Source organism: Dasypus novemcinctus, chromosome 30, assembly GCF_030445035.2.
Source record: "Dasypus novemcinctus isolate mDasNov1 chromosome 30, mDasNov1.1.hap2, whole genome shotgun sequence".
Lineage (NCBI taxonomy): Eukaryota > Metazoa > Chordata > Mammalia > Cingulata > Dasypodidae > Dasypus > Dasypus novemcinctus.
This window is the reverse complement of record NC_080702.1, coordinates 24,584,259-24,609,006: the sequence shown is the minus strand read 5'-3', so window position 1 is coordinate 24,609,006 and position 24,748 is coordinate 24,584,259. Positions and strand designations below refer to the sequence as shown.

At 33.8% G+C, this 24,748-nt stretch overlaps 1 protein-coding gene across 1 annotated transcript in view; it reads left to right on the top strand.

Annotated features, from left to right (window-relative positions):
- LOC131276690 (golgin subfamily A member 6-like protein 7) overlaps window positions 1-24,748 on the top strand; it is a 152,984-nt gene that overhangs the window by 95,083 nt on the left and 33,153 nt on the right. Inside the window, exons 21-26 of the mRNA XM_071212774.1 lie at window positions 2,641-2,661; window positions 6,293-6,313; window positions 9,953-9,973; window positions 13,620-13,640; window positions 17,257-17,277; window positions 20,902-20,922. Coding sequence (XP_071068875.1) covers window positions 2,641-2,661; window positions 6,293-6,313; window positions 9,953-9,973; window positions 13,620-13,640; window positions 17,257-17,277; window positions 20,902-20,922 — 126 coding nt within the window. The remainder of the gene's footprint in view (window positions 1-2,640; window positions 2,662-6,292; window positions 6,314-9,952; window positions 9,974-13,619; window positions 13,641-17,256; window positions 17,278-20,901; window positions 20,923-24,748) is intronic.

Below are 24,748 nucleotides of genomic sequence, written 5' to 3'. Positions count from 1 at the left end.
TTAATTTTAAGATTTATTTATGTAGTAATTTTTGATTGATTCATTCATTCATCCCTTCCTTCATCCATTGATTCATTGATTTGTTGATTCATTCATTCAGCCTTTCATTCATTCACTCATTCATTCTGTCATTTACATGTTTTGTTTCAAAACAGAGACTAGCAGGAGATAATTAGATTAGATTTTTAGGAGAGGTTCTAAAGTCAGATGCACTGGGTTTATATTCCAGCTTAATTACTTAGAAGCTTCATGATTTTGTAAAAGATTTTTTAGTTTCCTTAAGCATGTATATTTATTTAAAAAATAATATAATCATTATATTTATAATATAATGTTATAAGTATTAAAAAGTTCACATATCTAAAAATCTTGACATATATTATATTAGTAGTAGTAGTGTTAGTCGTAGTAGAATTAATTGTTTTCATGGACTTAGATATTGAACCTGGCAGGGACAAGATTTTTTTAAGGCATTATTCAGGACACTGTGAAAACAAAGCAGAACACCCCAACTATTTAGTTTTCCCTCTGTTCTTTCTGTGAATTTATATATTGGACAATTTAAATTATCACTTATGGAATATAATTCATCATCACGTTGATTTATTCCCTTGCAAATGTTTTGGTATTTATATTAGTCTAGAGAGAGTCTGGACACTAACTAATCATAAAATGTTTTTGATAACAACAAAAATTATGAACTTTTTCAAGTTGAGTTATGAAAGGAATTTTTCATTTATTTAAAAATCTCTTTTCACTATTATCTGCTACATTTCATTTAATTTTTTAATCAACTGCGCTGTCAAAAATTTGCTAAGTTTTAATTTAGTATTATATAAGTAATTTTATAATTCATTTTAAGGAAAACAATTCCATAAAGAAAATTAATAAGATGTCACCTTTTGTCCAGGGTATGGGGAAGGTTAGAATATACACTACCCTGATTAATCTGTATTAATTGTCAAGGATCCACACAATAATTTTACCAAAAAAAAAAAAAAATCTTGCCCTTCAAAGCCCACACTCCAACTCTAAATAATACTCATGTGGTAATGGAGACAGAAACCAAAGTGCACAATTTTTTTTTTTCAAATACATGGGGAAGGGAAACCTGTCTTTGTAGACTCACAAATGACCCTTGAGAACTGCCCCATTGCACACACTACTACTCCTAAAATAGGATACACCTAAAAAGGAAAAGCAGTGGGTTTGCAGCAGTGCTTCCAGATTGTTTTATCTTTTTTAACTGTCTCTCACATAAAGGTTTTAGGGTAACCCCCAAATTCGTGTGGATGTTGACAAAAATCAATCAAGTACGTGACTCAATTTTCTCTCGATGGTCTTCACTTGCCCAAGAGCAGCCACCCCTCCCCACATAGACATTACAAGGCAACTGTGGATTTCCCCAAAGGATTCTCCTTTGCCTGGGCACATGCATGCAAGACTAGTAGACATGCAGTCCCTTGAATCATTCTTCACCCATTTTTACAATCCAAATCTTGAAGGGTATGAGAAGGTGAGGCCAAAAGATTGAAGAATACACCTGGCATTTTGTCAGGCATAAGATTTAAATGGACTTGTGGACGGGGAAGTATCTTTGAGAGTGTCAGGGCAAAGAATAAGTGCGGGGGGATCTCTTCCTGACGGGGGAGGCTGGAGGGGTCAGGAGAGCCGCACTTCAGCGGGGTTTGAGGTCGCAGCAGACGGCCTCGGGGGCTCTCAGGTGTGGAGGACCTATGGTGGGGGAGAAGGAAGAAGCTGCGGAGACCAGGTCTGTGTGCAAGTCCGTTTTATTAAGGAAGTACAGTGGGTTATATAGAGAATGAGGAGGGTGGGGGGAGACATGGCGGTAGGGGATTGGCAGAAGCATGGGCGGACTTGTGGTTGGCTGCCGTAAGCAGTTACTAGGGATGGGGGCGGGTATTAGGTCTATAGGGATGGGGATTGGTGCAGGTGGGTACTGCCTTCCGATAGGTGGTTGCTAGGCAGAGGGCAGGCGGAGAGGCTGGGGGTGGGGGGGTGGGGGAGCAATCCGGCGGGAGTCTGCTACCCAAGCCTCCAGGACAGCTGTTTGAGGAGATAGGCCAACAAATAAGTAAGTTAATGCTCCACAAAGAGAATGGAAAATATCCAGTGATTTATAAGTGGTTTCAGAGCAAAGGACTTTCTATAGGGAGAGGAACAGAATTCCTTGTAGGGACCCGTGAAGCTTCGAAACTGGTGTGCAGATATTTTTAATGTGCTCCTTGAAAGGAGATTTATGAAGGTCTTTAACAGAAATGGGAAGATTATACTTTTGATGTCATCTATACATTCTTTCGCTTCTGGGGAGGATTATTAAATTTAACGTACGTCTAGGGCATGATGGCACTGAAGTGCTGAGGAACTAAGGGGAACTTGGAACCTCACTATTACATTGATAATGTAAGCAGATTATTTTCTTGCAATTCATCATGGAACTAGCCATTTCTTAGTATGTATATGCAATGGTATTGTCCAATATTATGTTTTTTAGAGGTATTTATAGTTGATTTTCCATTTTAATAAAAACATATGATATCTAGTCTAGATTACCTGCAAATACTGTATGGAGACATATTCTAACTCATTTTGTTTTACTTTTTATTTACTTTTATGCAGAGGAATTTAAAAAAGACAAGGGTGAGTGATATTTATTTTCCTTTTAGACAGAATTTGAACCTTGAAAATCCAATAATATCCACAAATTGAGCTTAAATATTACCAAAGCAAAATCAAATCTCACAGCTAATGAAATGCTATTGGATGCTCTAAAGTACTGTTCAGTGTCAATTAAAGTATCTTTTCCTATTTGTAAAATTGTAAGTGTAAATTTCTCATCAGAGAGATAGTTATTGTGGTTAAATGTGGATTAAGATGTGCCAGTCTGAGCTATATGAGGACTGGGACTCTGAGTTCTTTCATCTGCCTCATTTTTTCAATTTCGGTGATTCCTTGTGCATGTAAAAATATACTCTCTAATATGTTCTTGGTGCTTGAGAAACATTACTGAAAAAGAAAAAAAAATGAGAAAGGATCCCCAATACATTTTGGTTTCTATAAGGTATAGATATACAATTGCATGTGTAGAATAAAGGTAAAATTAATATTCTAATGATAATCTTGAAGACGGAACTTGGTGCATAAGAATATGAGCTAGGGAGATTTGGCCTGCATACAAGGTCATAGTTTTACTCAAGAAATGCTAATGGAGTTGAGATCAGCATTAATGAATGGAATAGGTATGCTAATGAGAGCCCCACATGTGCAAGGCAAGGAGCAGAGAGCACCCTACACCCTTGGATGACCAAATACATGATTCTATGTTGGTTGGCACATCTTGACCAGGGGCTTCTGGTGTGGAAAACAGTCAAGACCATAAGGTACGTAGGCAAAACCCAGAAAATATAAGATTGCTTTTGGCATGCTAAAAGTTTTCATGATTGCAGAGAAACAGAGCATCATGAATAGATTTAAATTTTAAACTGTCATTCTTATGGAGTGTAAAGAATTGATTACATGATTACAGTGAAATGGTTACAGAGCGCAAAGTAAAATGAAATCCCCCTGGGAGATTCACTCAATTATGTGACATATGGGTCCACAAGTCAATTCGTAATAACTTATTTAATATTGAATATTTCTCCCTCAAAGTCAAAATTATTTTTAATCTTTAGTCTTTATGCAAATACCTTACTTGGTTGTCTATTAAATGAAAAAAATTTTCCATTAAAGAAAGCACTCTCTTGTAAACACTTCTTCATTTAATTATTTGTTTAGTTTTAAACTTTGTTTTTAAGGAAATTTTCCTTGATATTTAAGAATATATTTAGAATTCCCATAGAACCACCTCTCTTACACTTACACACTCTTACATGTTTTAGTGAACTCCTGAATTACTGTGGTGTATTTGGTACATGCAACAATTCCTACTCTTCCGTTCTTTGAGCTTGCTATAGAAAACCCAAAAATGATGCTGCTGCACAATGCACATCACCCAAAACAGAGACTGTTTGTAGATGCAGACAGGAAATTTCCTTCCATTTGCTCAGTGATATCTGTATCCTCTTTCATCATGGTGCTCTGTTTTTACTTTTAAGATTTATTTATGTGGCAATTTTTGATTGATTCATTCATTCATCCCTTCCTTCATCCATTGATTCATTGATTTGTTGATTCATTCATTCAGCCTTTCATTCATTCACTCATTCATTCTGTCATTTACTTTTGTTTCAAATCAGAGATTAGCAAGAGATTATAAGATTAGTTTTTAAGAAGGAGAGGGTCTAAAGCTAGATGCACTAGGTTTATATTCCAGCTATGTTACTTAGAAGATTCATGATTTTACAAATGTTTTTTAGTTTCCTAAGGCATGTTTATTTCTTTAAAGAATAACATAATCATCATATTTATAACATAATTTTATAAGTATTTAAAAAGTTCACATATCTAAAAGTCTTCACATATATTACATTATTAATAGTAGTGTTTACAGAAGTAGAATAATAGCTTTCATGATTTTAGTTATTGAACCTGGAAAGGACAAGATTGTTTTAAGGCATTATTCAGGACACAATGCAAACAAAACTGAACAACTCAGCTATTTAGCTTTCCCTCCGTTCTTTCTGTGAATTTATAAATTGGAAAATTTAAATGATCATGTATGGAATATAATTCATCATCACAGTCAATTATTCCACTGTACATGTTTTTGTTATTTATATTGGTTTAGATAGAGCCTGGACACTAACTAACCATAAAATGTTGATTTCCATAACAACAAAAATTATAAACTTTTTCAAGTACAGTTACAAAAGGAATTTTTGATATATTTAAAATTCTCTTTTCACTATTATCAACTACATTTCATTTATTTTTTTAAACAACTGAACTGTCAAAACTTTGCTAAGATTTAATTTAGTATTATCTAGTAACCTAATACTTCATTTTAAGGAAAACAATTCCATAGAGATATGTCACCTTTGTCCAGGATATGGTGAAGGATTGAATATACACTATCCTGATGAATCAGTATTACTTTTTCAGGATACACAGTGATGTTACCAAAAACATATATATATATATATATATATATATATATCTTACCCTTCAAAGCCCTCACTCTAACTCTAAATAATATTCATGTAGTAATGGAGATAGAAACCAAAGGGCACAAATTTTTAATTTCTTTTTTTGCAAATATGTGAGGAAGGGAAACCTCCCTTTATAGACTCACAAATGACTACCCCATCGCACACACTAGTACTCTCCTAAGAGAGGATACACCTAAAAAGGAATAAGCAATGGGTTTGCAGCAATGCTTTCAGATTGTTTTGTTTATCTTTTCAACTGCTTCTCGCATAAGCATTTTGGGGTAACCCCCAAATTCAGGTGGATGTTGACAAAAATTAATCAAGTACATGACTCCATATTCTCTCAATGGAAATCGCCTGCCCAAGAGACAGCCAACCCTCCCCACACAGACATTACAAGTCACCCTTAGATTTCTCCTAAAAGTCTCCTTTGCCTGAGCACATGCCCACAAGAGGAGAAGACATGTTGTCTCTTGGCTCTTTCCTCACCCCTTTTTTAAATCCAATTCTTGAAGGGGATGAGAAAGTTAGGCCATGCGATTAAAGAATACATCTGTCTTTTAGCCAGTCATAAGATTTAATTGGATCTGTGGACAGGGAAGTATCTTTGAGAGTCTCAGGGCAAAGAATAAGTAAGTTAATGTTCCACAAAGAGAATGGAAAATGTCAGGTGATTTATAAATAGTTTCAGAACAAGGACATTCTGTGGGGAGAGGAACAGAGTTCCTTGTAGGGACCTGTGAAGCTTCGAAACTGGTGTGCTGATGTTTTTAATGTGCTCCTTGAAAGGAAGTTTACAACGGCCTCTAACAGAAATGGGGAGATTATACTTTTTGAGGTCATCTATGGGTTCTTACCCTTCTGGGGAGAATTACTAAATTTAACCTACGTCTAGGGCATGATGGCATTTAAGTGCTGAGGAACTAAGGGGAACTTGGAAACCTCACTATTACACTGATAATGTAAGCAGAAACATTTTTGCAATTCATCATGGAATTGGCCATTGTTTAGTAGGAATATGAAATGGTATTGTCCAGTATTATGTTTTATAGAGGTATTTAGAGCTGATTTTCTCATTTTAATAAAAACATATAATATCTCGTCTAGATTACCTGCAAGTACTGTATGGAGACATAGTAACGCTTTTTTTTTTTTTTTACCTTTTACTTACCTTTATGCAGAGCAATTTGAAAAAGACAATGGTGAGTGATATTTATTTTCCTTTTAGACAGTATTTGAACCTTGAAAATCCAATAATACCCACAAATTGAGCTTAAATATTACCAAAGGAAAATCAAAGCTGACAGTTAATGAAATGCTTATGGATGATGTCAAATAATGTAGAGTGTCAATTAAAATATCTTTGCCTATTTGTAAAATTGTAAGTGTAAATTTCTCATCAGAGAGACAGTTGTTGTGGTTAAATGAATGTTAAGATGTGCCAGTCTGAGCTATATGAGGACTGGGACCCTGAGTTCTTTCATCTGTCTCATTTTTTCAACTTCAGTGATTCCTTGTGCATGTAAAAATTTACTCTCTAATATGTTCTTAGTGCTTGAGAAACATTACTGGAAAAAGGAAAAGAAAAAAGAGAAAGGATCCCCACTGCATTGAGGTTTCTATTATGGTATAGATGTAAAATCACGTGTGTAGAATAAATGCAAATTTAATATTCTAATGATTTCCTTGATGAAGGAACTTGGTGCATAAGAATATACACTAGTGAGATTTCGCCTACATAAAAGGTCGTCGATTTCCTTAAAAAATGCTAATGTAGTTGAGATCAGCATTAATGAATGGAACAGGTATGTCAGTGAGAGCAAGGCAGGGAGCAGAGAGCACTCTACATCCTTGGTTGACCAAATACATCACTCTATGATGGTTGGCACATATTGACCAGGGACTTCTGGTATGGAGAACAGTAAAGATTATAAGGTACATAGGCAAAACCCAGAAAATATAACAATGCTTTTGGCATGCTAAGAGTTTTGATGATTGCAGACAAAAAGAGCATCATGAATAGATTTAAATTTTAAAATGTCATTTTTATTGAGTGTAAAGAATTGATTAGATGATTACAGTGAAATGTTTACAGAGAGCAAAGTAAAATACAATTCCTCTAGAAGATTCATTCATTTTTGTAAATAAATGAGTCCACAAAGTCAATTGGTAATAACTTAATTAATATTCAATATTTGTTCTTCAAAGTCACAAATTCTTTTTAATCTTTAGTCATTATGCAAATCCCTTAGTTGGTTGCCTATTAAATGAAAAAAAAATTCCAGTTAAGAAAGAACTCCCACGTAATACCTCTTCATTTAATTATTTGTTTAATTTTTAAACTTCATTTTTAGGGAAATTTTAGACTGATTGTTAAGGCAATAGATACAGAATATATTTGGAATTCCCATAGAAACACCTCCCTTACACCTACACACTCTTACATGTTTTAGTGAACTCCTGAATTACTGTGGTATATTTGGTGCATGTGACAATTCTTATTCTCCATTTCTTTGAGCTTGCCATAGACAACCCACAAAATGATGATGCTGCACAATGCCCATCACCCAAAACAGAGACTATAGATGAAGACAGGAAAAGTCTTTCTATTTGCTCAGTGGTATCTGTATCCCCTTTTATCATGGTGCTCTCTGTTAATTTTAAGATTTATTTATGTAGTAATTATTGATTGATTAATTCATTCATTCATCCCTTCCTTCATCCATTGATTCATTGATTTGTTGATTCATTCATCCAGCCTTTCATTCATTCACTCGTTCATTCTGTCATTTACTTGCTTTGTTTCAAAGCAGAGACTAGCAAGAGATTATTAGATTACTTATTTAGAAGAAGAGGTTCTAAAGTCAGATGCACTGGGTTTATATTCCAGCTATATTACTTAGAAGCTTCATGATTTTGCAAATGATTTTTAGTTTCCTAAGGCATGTGTATTTCTTTAAAGAATAATATAATTATCATATTTATAACATAATTTTATAAGTATTTAAAAAGTTCACATATCTAAAAATCTTCACATATATTGTATTATTAATAGTAGTGTTTGCAGAAGTAGAATAATAGCTTTCATGATTTTAGTTATTGAACCTGGAAAGGACAATATTGTTTTAAGGCATTATTCAGGACACAATGCAAACAAAACTGAATAACTCAGCTATTTAGTTTTCCCTCCATTCTTTCTGTGAACTCATTAATTGGAAAATTTAAATTATCCTATATGAAATATAATTCATCATCACAGTCAATTATTCCACTGCACATGTTTTTTGGTATTTATATTGGTCTAGATAGTGCCTGGACACTAACTAATCATAAAATGTTGATTTCCATAACAGCAAAAATTATGAACTTTTTCAAGTAGAGTTACGAAAGGAATTTTTGATATATTTAAAATTCTCTTTTCACTGTTATCTGCTACAATTCATTTAATTTTTTGGTCAGCTGAACCATCAAACATTTGCTAAGATTTAATTTAGTATTGTATAGAAACTTTATAAATCATTTTAAGGAAAAACAATTCCATAGAAAACTAATAAGACATGTCACCTTCTGTCCAGGATATGTTTAAGGTTTAAATATACACTACGCTGATGAATCAGTATTAATTGTTAAGGTCAACATAGTAATGTTACCAAAGTAATATATGTGTATCTTGCCCTTCAAAGCCCAAACTCCAGCTCTAAATAGTAGTCATGTGGTAATGCAGGAAAAAAAAACCAAAGTGCACAATTTTTTTTTTTTCAGATACGTGGGGAAGGGGAACCTCCCTTTATAGACTCAACAATAACCCTGGAGAATAGCCCCATGCACACACTAGTACTCCTAAGATGGATACACCTAAAAAGGAATAAGTAGTGGGTTTGCAGCAATGCTTCCAGATTGTTTTCCTTATCTTTTTTCAACTGTTACTCACATAAGGGTTTTGGGGTAACCCTCAAATTCATGTGGATGTTGACAAAACTCAATCAAGTACCTGACTCCATAGTCTCTCAATGGTCCTCACCAGCCCAAGAGGCAGCCACCCGTCCCCACACAGACATTACAAGTAAACCATGGATTTCCCCAAAGTATTCTCCTTTGCCTAAGCCCATGCCCACCAGACCAGTAGACATGCTGTCTCTTGGCTCATTCCTCACCAGTTGTTAAATCCAATTCTTGAAGGGCATGAGAAGAGGACATCACATTGAAGTATACAACTGTGTTTTTCTCAGTCTTAAGATTTAATTGGATCTGTGGACAGGGAAGTATCGTTGACAGTGACAGGGCAAAAATAAGTAAGTTAATGCTTACTTATTTTTGTAATGGAAAATATCAGGTATTTATAATGGAAAATATCAGGTGATTTATAAGTGGTTTCAGAACAAGGACATTTTATAGGAAGAGAACAGATTTTCTTGTAGGGACACATGAAGCTGAGAAACTGGTGTGGAGATTTTTAAAATCCTTGAAAGGAGGTTTACGAAGGCCTTTAACAAAAATGGGGAGATTATACTTTTTGAGATCATCGATGCATTCTTACCCTTCTAGGGAGGATTATTAAATTGAACCTATGTAAAGTGCTGAGGAACTAAGGGGACCTGGGAAACTCACTATTATGCTGAAAATGCATGCAGAAAATTTTCTTGCAATTCATCATGGAATCGGCCATTGCTAACTATGTATGTGAAATGGTATTGTCCAGTATTATGTTTTATACAGGTATTAATAGAGGATTTTCTTATTTAATAAAAATATATAACATCTGGTCTAGATTATCTGCAAGTACTGTATGGAGACACATTCTAACACATTTTTTTTTTTACCTTTTATTTACCTTTACACAGAGGAATTTGAAAAAGACAATGGTGAGTGGTATTTACTCTTCTTTTAGACAGTATTTGAACCTTCAGAATCCAATAGTATCCACAAATTGAACTTAAGAGTTAACAAAGGAAAATCAAAACTCAGAGTTAATGAAATGCTAATGGATGCTGTAAAATAATATTGAGTGTTAATTAAAATATCTGCCTATCTGTAAAACTGTAAGTGTAAATTTCTCATCAGAGTGAAAGTTGTTGTGGTTAAATGAATGTTAAGATGTGTCAGTCTGAGCTATATGAGGACTGGGACTCTGAGTTCTTTCATCTGCCTCATTTTTTCAAGTTCAGTGATTCCTTGTGCATGTAGAAATATACTATCTATTATGTTCTTGGTGCTTGAGAAACATTATTGGAAAAGGAAACAAAAAAGAGAAAAGATCCCCAATGCATTGAGGTTTCTGTTATGGTATAGATGTACAATCACATGTGTAGAATAAATGCAAAATTAATATTCTAATGATTTCCTTGAAGAAGGAACTTGGTGCATAAGAATATAAACTAGGGAGATTTATCTTATATATGAGGTTATAGATTTCCTTAAGAAATGCTAATGGAGTTGAGATCAGCATTATTGAATGGAATAGGTATGTCAACGAGAGCCCCGCATGTGTAAGGCAGAAAGCAGAGAGCACTCTACAACCTCGGTTCGCCAAATACATCACTCTATGATGGTTGGCACATATTGCCCAGGGGCTTGTGGTATGGAAAACAGTGAAGACTATAAGGTACGTAGGCAAAACCCAGAAAATATAATATTGCTTTTGGCATGCTAAGAGTTTTGACGATTGCAGACAAAAAGAGCATCATGAATAGATTTAAATTTTAAACTGTCATTTTTATTGAGTGTAAAGAATTGATTATGTGATTACAGTGAAATGTTTACAGAGAGCAAAGTAAAATGCAACCTTCCCCAGGAGACTGACTCATTTAAATGAATAAATAGGTCCATAAAGTCAATTTGTAATAACGTATTTAATATTCAATATTTGTCCTTCAAAATCACAAATTCTTTTTAAACTTTAGTCATTATGCAAATCCCTTACTAGGTTGTCTATTAAATGAAAAAAAAAATTCCAGTCAAGAAAGAACTCCCTTTTAATACTTCTTCATTTAGTTACTTGTTTAATTTTTAAAGTTTATTTTTAGGGAAATTTTAGATTGATATTTAAGAGAATGTACACCCAATATATTTGGAATTCCTGTAGAACCACCTCCGTTACACCTCCACATTCTTCCATGGTTTAGTGAACTCCTGAATTACTGTGGTGTATTTGGCACATGTGACAATTCATACTCTCCAGTTCTTTGAGCTTGCCGTAGAAATCCCAAAAATGATGATGATGATGCACAATGCCCACTATCCAAAACAGAGACAGTTTTTAGAGGCAAACAGCAAAATTCCTTCCATTTGCTCAGTGGTATCTGTATCCCCTTTCATCATGGTGCTTTCTGTTCACTTTTAAGTTTTATTTACATAGTAATTATTGATTGAATCATTCATTCATCCCTTCATTCATCTATTGATTCATTGATTTGTTGATTCATTCATTCAAGCTTTCATTCATTCACTGATTCATTCTGTCATTTACTTTGTCTTATTTCAAAGCAGAGACTAGCAAGAGATTATTAGATTAGTTTTTTAGAAGAAGAGGTTCTAAAGTCAGATGCACTGGGTTTATATTCCAGCTATATTATTTAGAAGCTTCATGATTTTGCAAAAGATTTTTTAGTTTCCTAAGTCATGTTTTTTATTTAAAAAATAATGTAATCATCATGTTTATACTATAATATTGTAAGTATTTAAAAAGTTCACATATCTAAAAATCTTGACATACATTGTATTATTAATAGTAGTGTTAGTAGTATAGTATTAATAGTTTTCATGGATTTAGTTATTCAACCTGGCAGGGACAAGTTTGTTTTAAGGCATTATTCAGGACACTAGGAAAACAAAACAGAGCAACTCATCTTTTTAGTTTTCCCAACATTCTTTCTGTGAATTTATAAATTGGACAATTTAAATTATCATTTATGGAATATAATTCATCATCATAGTGAATTATTCCACTGCACATGTTTTGGTATTTATATTGGTCTAGATAGATCCTGGACACTAACTGATTATAAAATGTTGATTTCCATATCAACAAAAATCATAAACTTTTTCAAGTAGAGTTATGAAAGGAATTTTTGATTTATTTAAAATTTTCTTCTCACTATTACCTGCTACATTTCATTTAATTTTTTAATTAACCAAACCATCAAAAATTTGCTAACTTTTAATTATGTATTATATAGTAACCTTAAATTCATTTTAAGGAAAACGATTCAATAGGGAAAATTAATAAAACACGTCACCTTTTGTCCAGGATATGGTGAAGGTTTGAATATACACTACCCTGAGGAATCAATAGTAATTGTTCAGTATCCAGACAGTAATGTTACCAAAAAAAAACAAAAACAAAAACAAAAAATATCTTACCCTTCAAAGCCAACACTCCAGCTCTAAATAATATTCATGTGGTAATGGAGACAGAAAGCAAAGTGCACAATTTTTTTAAATTTTTATTTTTGCAAATATGCGGGGAAGGGAAAACTCCCTTTACAGACTCACAAATTACCCTGGAGAACTGCCCCATGGCACACGTTAGTACTCCTAAGATAGGATACACCTAAAAAGGAGTAAGTAGTAGGTTTGCAGCAGTGCTTCCAGATTGTTTTGCTTATCTTTTTAACTGCTTCTCACATAAGGATTTTGGGGTAACCTGTAAATTTATGTAGATGTTGCCAAAAATCAGTCAAGTACCTGACTCCATATCCTCTCAGTTGTCCTCACCAGCCCAAGAAGAAGCCACCCCTCCCACATAGACATTACAAGTCCACCGTGGATTTCCCCAAAGTATTCTCCTTTGCCTAAGCCCATGCCCACAAGACCGGTAGACATGCTGTCTCTTGACTCATTCCTTGCCCATTTTTAAATCCAATTCTTGAAGGGCATGAGAAGGTGAGGCCATGCGATTAAAGAATACACCTGGCTTTTTGTCATTTATAAGATTTAATTGGGCTTGTGGACAGGGAAGTATCTTTGACACTGTTAGGGCAAAGAATAAGTAAATTAATGCACCACAAAGAGAATGGAAAAGGCAGGTGATTTATAAGTGGTTTCAGAACAAGGACATTCTATAGGGAGAGGAACAGAGTTCCTTGTAGGGACCCGTGAAGCTTAGAAACTGGTGTGGAGATATTTTCAGTGTGCTCCTTGAAATGAGGTTTGTGATGGGAAAATTATCCTTTTTGAGGTCATCTATGCATTCTTATCCTTCTGGGGAGGATTATTAAATTTAACCTTTGTCTGGGTCATGATGGCACTTAAGTGCTGAGGAACTAAGGGGACCTTGTGAACCTCATTATCATATTGATTATGTAAGCAGAATATTTTCTTGCAATTCGTCATGGAATTGCTTAGTATGAATGTGAAACGGTATTGTCCAGTATTATGTTTTTTAGAGGTATTTATAGTTGATTTTCTTATTTTAATAAAAATATATAACATCTGGTCTGGATTATCTGCAAGTAGTGTATGGAGACACATTCTAACACATTTTTTCACATTTTATTTACATTTACGCAGAGGAATTGAAAAAAGACAATGGTGAGTGATATTTATTTTTCTTTTAGACATTATTTGAACCTTCAAAATCCAATAATATCCACAAATTGAGCTTAAAAATTACCAAAGGAAAATAAAAACTTAGAGTTAATGAAATGCTTATGGATGTTTTAAAGTAGTGTTGAGTGTCAATTAAAATATCTTTGCCTATTTGTAAAATTATAAGTGTAAATTTCTCATCAGAGAGATAGTTGTTGTGGTTAAATGTAGGTTAAAATGTGCCAGTTTCCAGTATATGAGGACTGGAACTCTGAGTTCTTTCATCTGCCTCATTTTTTCAACTTCAGTGATTTCTTGTGCGTGTAAAAATATACTCTCTAATATGTTCTTGGTGCTGGAGAAACATTACTGGAAAAAGAAACAAAAAAGAGAAAGGACCCCCAATGCATTAAGTTTTCTATTATGGTATAGATATACAATTGCACTTGTAGAATAAATGGAAAATTAATATTCTAATGATTTCCTTGAAGAAGGAACTTGGTGCATAAGAATATACACTAGGGAGATTTGGCCTATACATGAGGTCATAGATTTCCTTAAGAAAGGCTAATGGGGTTGAGATCAGCATTAATGAATGGAATAGGAATGTCAATGAGAGTCCCACATGTGCAAGGCAGGGGGCAGAGAGCACCCTACACGCTAGGTTGACAAATACATGATTCTATGACGGTTGACACATCTTGACCAGGGGCTTCTGGTGCAGAAAACAGTGAAGACTATAATGTACATAGGCAAAACCCAGAAAATATAACAATGATTTTGGCATGCTAATAGTTTTGATGATTGCAGACAAAAAGAGCATCATGAATAGATTTAAATTTTACAATATCATTTTTATTGAGTGTAAAGAATGGATTAGATGATTACAGTGAAATGTTTACAGAGAGAAATCCCCCTGGGAGATTCACTCATTTATGTAAATAAATGGGTCCACAAGGACAATTCGTAATAACTTTTTCAATATTCAATATTTGTTCTTCAAAGTCACAAATTCTTTATATTCTTTAGTCATTATGCAAATCCCTTACTCAGCTGTCTATTAAATGAACAATTTTCCTGTCAATAAAGAACTCCCATGTAACACTTCTTCATTTAATATTTGTTTAATTTTTAAACTTTATTTTTAGGAAAATTTTAGATTGATATTTAAAAGAATATACACAGAATATGTTTGAAATTCCCATAGAAACACTTGCCTTACACCTGCACACTGTTGCATGTTTTAGTGAACCCCTGAATTACTGTGGTATATTTGGTACATGTGACGATTCCTACTCTCCAGTTCTTTGAGCTTGCCATAGACAACCCACAAAGGGATGATGCTGCACAACGCCCATCACCCAAAACAGAGACTATTTGTAGATGCAGACAGGAAAAATCCTTCCATTTGCTCAAGGGTATCTGTATCCCCTTTCATCATGGTGCTCTGTGTTTGTTTTTAATATTTATTTATGTGGAAATTATTGATTGATTGATTGATTGATTCATCCCTTCCTTCATCCATTGATTCATTGATTTGTTGATTCATTCATTCAGTTTCTCATTCATTCATTCATTCACTGTTATTTTTTTTGTTTCAAAGCAGAGCTAGCAAGAGATTATTAGATTAGTTTTTTAGGAGAGTTCTAAAGTCAGATGCACTGGGTTTATATTGGAGCTATATTACTTAGAAGTTCCATAATTTTGCTAAAGATTTTTTCGTTTCCTAAAAATGTTTATTTAATTAAAAATAATATAATCATCATCTTTATAACATTATGTTGTAAGTATTAAAAAGTTCACATATCTAAAAATCTTGACATATTTTGTATTAATAGTAGTTTTAGTAGTAGTAGAATTAATAGCTTTCATGGATTTTATTATTGAATCTGGCATGGATGAGATTGTTTTAAGGCATTATTCAGGACTCTATGAAAACAAAGCAGAACAACTCAACTATTTAGTTTTTCCTCCATTCTTTCTGTGAATTTATAAATTGGACAATTTAAATTATCATGGTATGAAATATAATTCATCATCACAGTGAATTATTCCACTGAAAATATTTTTGTTGTTTATGTTCGTATAGATAGAGCCTCGACACTAACTAATCATGAAATTTTGATTTCCATAACAACAAGTCATGAACTTTTTCAAGTAGAGTTACGAAAGTAATTTTTCATATGTTTGAAATTCTCTTTTCACTATTATCAGCTATATTTGATTTAATTTAATTTTTTAATCAACTGAACTGTCAAAAATTTGCTAAGTTTTAATTTAGCATTACATAATAACTTTATAATTCATTTTAAGGAAAACAATTCCATAGAGAAAATTAATAAGACATGTCACCTGCTGACCAGGATACAGTTAACGTTTAAATATACACTACCCTGATGAATCAGTATTACTTATTATGGTCCACACAGTAATGTTACTAAATATATATACCTTGACCTTCAAAGCCCACACTCCAAATAAAAATAATATTGAGACAGAAACTACAGTGCACAAAACATCTTCTTCTTCTTCTTTTTTTTTCTTGCCAATACGGGAGGAAGGGAAACCTCCCTTTATAGACTCACAAAGGACCGTGCAAAACTGCCCCAGTGCACACACTACTAGACCTAAGATAGGAGATAGGATACACTCAAAAAGGAATCAGCAGTGGGTTTGCAGCAATGCTTCCAAATTGTTTACTTTAACTTTTTAAACTGCTACTCACATAAGGGTTTTGGGGTAACCCCCCAATTCACGTGGATGTTGAAAAAATCAATCAAGTACCTGACTCCATGTTCTCTCAACTGTCCTCACCAGCCCAAGAGGCAGCCACCCCTCCCGACATAGACATTACAAGTTAACTGTGAATTCTCCTTTGTCTGAGTACATGGCCACAGGACTAGTAGACATGCTGTTTCTTGGCTCATTCCTCGCCCGTTTTTGCAATCTGAAACTTGAAGGGCATGAGAAGGTGAGGTCATACGTTTGAAGAACACACCTGGCTTTTTGTCAGGCATAATATTTAATTGGACTTGTGGACAGGGAAGAATCTTGGACAGTGCCAGGCCAAAGAATAAGTAAGTTAACGCTCCACAAACAGAATGGAAACTGTCAGGTGATTTATCAGTGGTTTCAGAACAAGGACATTCCATGGGAGAAGAACAGAGTTCCTTGTAGGGACCCGTGAAGCTTAGAAACTGGTGTGGAGTTATTTTTAATGTGCTCCTTGAAAAGACGTTTATGAAGGTCTTTAACAGAAATGGGAAGATTATACTTTTTGAGGTCATCTATGTATTCTTACCCTTCGGGGGAAGATTATTAAATTTAACCTATGTCTAGGGCATGATGGCCCCTAAGTGCTGAGAAACTAAGCGTACCTTGGGAACCTCACTATTACATTGATAATTTAAGCAGAAAATTTTCTTGCAATTCGTCATGGAATTGGCCATTGTTTAGTATGTATGTGAAATGGTATTGTCCAGTATTATGATTTAAAGAGGTATCTATAGCTGATTTCTTATCTTAATAAAAATAAATAACATCTTCTCTAGATTATCTGCATTAGTGTATGAAGATACATTCTAATATATTTTTTAATCTTTTATTTACATTTACACAGAGCAATTAAAGACAGACAATGGTGAGTGATATTTATTTTTCTTTTAGACAGTATTTGAATCTTTAAAATCCAATAATATCTACAAATACAGCTTAAAAATTACCACAGCAAAATCAAATCTCAGAGTTAATGAAAACTTTATGGATGCTGTCAAATAATGTTGAGTGCCAATTAAAATATCTTTGCCTATTTGTAAAATTGTAAATATAATTTTCTCATCAGAGAGATAGTTGCTGTGGATAAATGTAGGTTAAGATGTGCCAGTTTGAGCTATATGAGGACTGTGACTCTGAGTTCTTTCATCTGCCTTTTTTTTCAAGTTCAGTGGTTCCTTGTGCATGTAAAAATACACTTTCTAATAAGTTCTTGGTGCTTGAATCATATCACTGGAAAAAGGAAAAAAAGAGAAAGGATCCCCAATGCATTGAGGTTTCTATTATGCTATATATGTTAATTGCATGTATAAAATAAATGCAAAATTAATATTCTAATGATTTCCTTGATGAAGGAACTTGGTGCATAAGAATATACACTAGGGATATTTTACCTATATAAGAGGTCATCAATTTTCTTAAGAAATGCTAATGGAGTTGAGATCAGCATTAATGAATGAGAGCCCAGCATGTGCAAGGCAGGGAACAGAAAACACTACACTCTCAGTTGAACAAATACGTGATTCTATGATGGTTGGCACATATCGACAAGGGGTTTCTGGTATGGAAAACAGTCAAGACCATAAGGTATGTAGACAAAACCCAGAAAATATAACATTGCTTTTGGCAAGCTAAGAGTTTTGACTATTGCAGACAAAAAGACATCATGAATAGATTTAAATTTTAAAATGTCTTTTTTATTGAGTGTAAAGAATTGGATAGATGATTACCGTGAAATATTTACAGAGAGGAAAGTAAAATGCAATTGTCCTCGGAGATTCAGTCATTCATACAAATAAATGGGTCCACAAAGTCAATTCGTAATAACTTATTTAATATTCAATATTTGTTCTTCAAAGTCACAAATTCTTTTTAATCTTTAGTCATTATGCAAATCCCTTAGTTGGCTGCCTATTGAATGAAAAAAAATTCCAATTAAGAAAGAATTCCCATGTAATACCTCTTCTTTTAATTATTTGTTTAATTTTTAAACTTTATTTTTAGTGAAATTTTAGACTGATTGTTAAGGCGATATACACAGAATATATTTGGAATTCCCATAGAAACACCTCCCTTACACCTACACACTCTTACATGTTTTAGTGAACTCCTGAATTACTGTGGTATATTTGGTGCATGTGACAATTCCTACTCTCCAGTCCTTTGAGCTTGCCATAGACAACCCACAAAATGATGCTGCTGCACAATGCCCATCACCCAAAACAGAGACTTTTGATGCAGACAGGAAAATTCCTTCCATTTGCACAGTGGTATCTGTATCCCCTTTCATCATGGTGCTCTCTGTTTACTTTAAAGATTTATTTATGTGGTAATTAATGATTGATTCATTCATTCATCCCTTCCTTCATCCATCGATTCATTGATTTGTTGATTCATTCATTTAGCCTTTCATTCATTCACTCATTCATTCTGTCATTTACTTTGTTTAGTTTCAAAGCAGAGACTAGCAGGAGATTATTAGATTACTTTTTGAAGGAGAGGTTCTAAAGTCTGACTCACTGGGTTTATACGCCAGCTATATTACTTAGAAGTTTCATGATATTGCAAAAGATTTTTAGTTTCCTAAGTCATGTTTATTTATTTAAAAAATAATGTAATTATCATATTTATAACATTATTTTATAAGTGTTAAAAGTTCACACATCTAAACTCTTGACATATATTTTATTATTAATAGTAGTGTTAGTAGTAATAGAATTAATAGCTTTCATAGATTAAGTTATTGAACCTGGCAAGGACAAGATTGTTTTAAGGCACTATTCAGGACACTGTGAAAACAAAAAGAACAACTCAACTGTTTAGTTTTTCCTCCGTTTTTCTGTTAATTTTTAAATGCGAGTTATTTAAATTCTCATGTATGGAATATAATTCATCATCACAGTGAATTTTTCCACTGTACCATTTTTGGTATTTATATTGGTCTGGATAGAACCTGGACACTAACTTATCATAAAATGTTGATTTCCATAACAACAAAAATCATGAACTTTTTCAAGTAGATTTATGAAAGGAATTTTTGATATATTTAAAATTCTCTTTTCACTATTATCAACTACATTTCATTTAATTTTTAATCAACTGAACCATCAAAGATTTGTTAGTTTTAATTTAGTATTATATGGTAACCTTATAGTTCCTTTTAAGGAAAACAATTCCATAAAGAAAAATAATAAAACATGTCACCTTCTGTCCAGGATATTGTTAAGGTTTAAATTTACACTACCCTGATGAATCAGTATTACTTGTTCAGGATCCACACAGTAATGTTACCAAAAAAAATACATAAATATCTTGCCATTCTAAGTGAATACTCCAATTATAAATAATATTGATGTGGTAATGGAGACAGAAACCAAAGTGCATAAAATTTTTCCTTTTTCTTTTTACCAATACGTGGAGAAGGGAAACCTCCCTTTATAAACTCACAAATGACCCTGGAGAACAGCCCCAGTGCACACACTACTACACATAAGATTGGATACACCCAAAAAGGAATCAGCAGTGGGTTTGAAGCAATGCTTCCAGATTGTTTTCCTTATCTTTTTTAACTACTACTCACATAAGGGTTTTCCAAAACCCCCACATTCACATGAATGTTGACAAAAATCAATTAAGTGACTCAATAGTCTCTCAAAGGTCCTTACCAGCCCAAGAGGCAGCCACCCCTCCCCACATAGACATTACAAGTCAACCTTGGAATTCCCCTAACGATTCTCCTTTGCCTGAGCACATGCCCACAAGACTAGTAGATAAGCTGTCTCTTCCCTCATTCTTCGTCCATCTTTACAATCTCATCCTTGAAGGGCATTAGAAGGTGAGGCCATGAGATTGAAGAATACACCTGGGTTTTTGTCAGGCATATGATTTATTTTAATTGGACTTATGGACATGGAAATATCTTTGACACTGGCAGGGCAGAGAATAAGTACAGTAATGTTCCACAAAGAGAACGGAAAATGTCAGGTGATTTATAAATAGTTTCAGAACAAGGACATTCTATAGGGAGAGGAACAGAGTTCCTTGTAGGGACCCGTGAAGCTTTGAAAGTGGTGTGGAGATTTTTAAAATTTGCTCCTTGAAAGGAGATTTACGAAGGTCTTTAACAGAAATGGGAAGATTATACATTTTGAGGTCATCTATGAACTCTTAATCTTCTGCAGAAGATTATTAAATTTAACCTCTGTCTAGGATATGATGGCACCTAAGTGCTGAGGAAATAAGGGGACCTTGGGAACCTCAGTATTACATTAATAATGTAAGCAGAAAATTTTCTTTCAGTTCATCATGGAATTGGCCATTACTTAGTATGTATGTAAAATGGTATTGTCCAGTATTATGTTCTATAGTTTTATTTATATGTGATTTTCTTATTTTAATAAAAATATATAACATCTGCTCTGGATGATCTGCATGTAGTGTATGGAGACACATTCTAACACTTTTTTTTAACCTTTTATTTATATTTATGCAGAGGAATTAAAAAAAGACAATGGTGAGTGATATTTATTTTTCTTTTAGACAGCATTTGAACCTTCCAAATCCTATAATATCCACAAATTAAGCTTAAATATTACCAAAGCAAAATCAAAGCTCACAGTTAATGAAATGCTTATGGATGATGTCAAATAATGTTGAGTGTCAATTAAAATATCTTTGCCTATTTGTAAAATTGTAAGTGTAAATTTCTCATCAGAGAGACAGTTGTTGTAGTTAAAGGTAGGTTAAGATGTGCCAGTTTGAGCTGTATGAGGACTGGGACTCTGAGTTCTTTCATCTGCCTCATTTTTTCAAGTTCAATGATTCCTTCTGCATGTAAAAATATGCTCTCTAATAGGTTCTTGGTGCTTGAGAAACATTACTGGAAAAAGAAAATAAAAAGGAGAAATGATCCCCAATGCATTGAGGTTTCTATTATGGTATAGATATACAATTGCACGTGTAGAATAAATGCAAAATCAATATTCTAATGATTTCCTTGAAGAAGGAACTTGGTGCATAAGAATATACACTAGGGAGATTTGGCCTATATATGATGTCATGGATTTCCTTAAGAAATGCTAATGGGGTTGAGATCAGCATTAATGAATGGAATAGGTATGCCAATGAGAGCCCTGCATGTGCAAGGCAGGGAGCAGAGAGCACCCTACACTCTGGGTTGACCAAATACATGATTCTGTGAAGGTTGGCCCATATTGACCAGGGGCTGTCTAGTGTGGAAAACAGTTAAGACTATAAGGTACATAGGCAAAACCCAGAAAATATAACACTGCTTTCGGCATGCTAAGGGTTTGACGGTTGCAGACAAAAAGAGTATCATGAATAGATTTAAATTTTACAATGTCGTTTTTATTGAGTGTAAAGAGTTGATCAGATGATTACAGTGAAATGCTTACAGACAGCAAAGTAAAATGCAAACCCCTGGGAGACTCAGTCATTTATATAAATAAATGGGTCCACAAAGACAATTTGTAATAACTTTTTTAATATTCAATATTCTTCAAAGTAACAAATTCTTTTAAATCTTTAGTCATTATGCAAATCCTTTACTCGGTTGTCTATTAAATGAAAATTTTTCAAGTTAAGAGAAAACTCCCACGTACCACTTCTTCATTTAATTATTTGTTTAATTTTTAAACTTTATTTTTAGGGAAATTTTAGATTGGTATTAAGGCAATATACACATAATATATTTGGAATTCCCACAGAAACACCTCCCTTACACCTACACACTCTTACATGTTTTAGTGAACTCCTGAATTACTGTGGTATATTTGGTACATGTGAAAATTCCTACTCTCCATTTCTTTGAGCTTGCCATAGACAACCCACAAAATGATGATGCTGCACAATGCCCATCACCCAAAACAAAGACTGTTTGTAGACGGAGACAGGAAAATTCCTTCCATTTGATCAGTGGTATCTGTATCCCCTTTCATCATGGTGCTCTGTGTTTACTTTTAAGATTTATTTATGTAGTAATTTTTGATTGATTCATTCATTCATCCCTTCCTTCATCCATTGATTCACTGATTTGTAGATTCATTCATTTAGCCTTTCATTCATTCACTCATTCATTCTGTCATTTACTTTATTTTGACAAACAAAGCAGAGACTTGCAAGAGATTATTAGATTAATTTTTTAGAAGGAGAGGTTCTAAAGTCAGATGTACTGGTTTTATATTCCAGCTAAATTACTTAGAAACTTCATGATTTTGCAAAAGATTTTCTAGTGTCCTAAGGCTGGTTTATTTATTTAAAAAGTAATATAATCATTATATTTGTAATGTTATAAGTATTATAAAGTTCACATATCTAAAGATCTTGACATTTATTGTATTATTAATAGTAGTGTTAGTAGTAGTTGAATTAATAACTTGCATGGATTTAGTTATTGAACCTGGCAGGGACAAGGCTGTTTAAAGGCATTATTCAGGTCACTATGAAAACAAAAAGAACAACTCAACTGTTTAGTTTTCCCTCCGTTCTTTCTGTGAATTTATAAATTGGATTACTTAAATTATCATGTATGGAATATAATTCACCATCACACTGAATTATTTCACTGCACATGATTTTGGTATTTATATTGGTCTGGATAGTGACTGGACACTAACCCTAAAATGTTGATTTCCATAAAACAAAAATCATGAACTTTTTCAAGAAGCGTTTTGAAAGGAATTTTTGATATATTTAAAATTCTTTTTCACTTTTATCTGCTACATTTCATTTAAATTTTTGATTAACTGAACTGTCAAAAATTTGCTAAGTTTTAATTTAGTGTTATATAGTACCCTTATAATTTATTTTAAGAAATCAATTCCATAGAGAAAATTAATAAGACATTTCAGCTTCTGTCCAGGCTATAGTTAAGGTTTAAATATATAGTATCCTGATGAATCAGTATTAGTTGTTCAGATTCCACACAGTAATATTACTAGAAAAAAAAATATCTTGCCCTTCAAAGCCCACACTCCAACTCTAAATAATTTTAATGTGGTATGGAGACAGAAACCAAAGTGCACAAAACCTTTTTTTTTTTTTTTGCCAATACGTGGGGAAGTAAAACCTCCCTTTACAGACTCACAAATGACCCTGGAGAACTGCCCATTGCACACACTTCTACCCCTATGATAGGATACAACCAAATAGGAATCAGTAGTGGGTTTGCAGCAATGCTTCCAGATTGTTTTCCTTATCTTTTTAAACTGTTACTGACTTAATGGTTTTTTAAAATTAATTAATTAATTATTTAATTAAAATTATTTATTTTTAAAAATTACATTCAAAAAATACGAGGTCCCAATCAACCCCACCGCCCCTACCCCCCACCCCCCCACAGCAACACTCTCTCCCATCATCGTGAGACATCCATTGCACCCAGTAAGTACATCTCTGAACATCACTGCACCCCGTAGTCAATGGTCCACATCACAGCCCACACTCTCCCACGTTCCATCCAGTGGGCCTTGGGGGGATCTACAATGACCTGTAATTGTCCGTGAAGCACCACCCAGGACAACTCCACGTCCCTAATGTTTTTAAGGTAATCCCCAAAGTCACATGGATGTTGACAAAAATCAATCAAGCACGTGACTCCATATTCTCTCAATGTCCTCATCAGACCAAGAGTCAGCTACCCCTCCCCACATAGACATTTTACAAGTCAACCGTGGATTTCCCCTAAGGATTCTCCCTTGCCTGAGCACACACCCACAAGACCAGTAGACATGCTGTCTCTTGGCTCATTCCTCTCTCATTTTTACAATCCAAATCTTGAAGGGCATGAGAAGGTAAGGCCATGAGATTGAAGAATACACCTGGTTTTTTCTTAGGCATAAGATTTAATTGTCTTGTGGACATGGAAGAATCTTTGACAGTGGCAGGCCAAAGAATAAGTAAATTAATGCTCTACAAAGAGAATGGAAAATGTCAGGTGATTTATAAGTGGTTTCAGAACAAGGACATTCCATAGGAGAAGAACAGAGTTCCTTATAGGGACACATGAAGCTTAGAAACTGGTGTGGAGATGTTTTTAATGCGCTCCTAGGAAGGAGGTTTATGAAGGTCTTTAACAAAAATGTCAAGATAATACTTTTTGATGTCATCTATGCATTCTTACCCTTCTGGGGAGGATTATTAAATTTAACCTATGTCTAGGCTATGATGGCACCTAAGTGCTGAGGAACTAAGAGGATCTTGGAACCTCACTATTACACTGATAATGTAAGCAGAAATTTTCTTACAATTCATCCTGGAATTGGCCATTGCTTAGTATGTATGTGAAATGGTATTGTCCAGTATTATGTTTTATAGAGGTA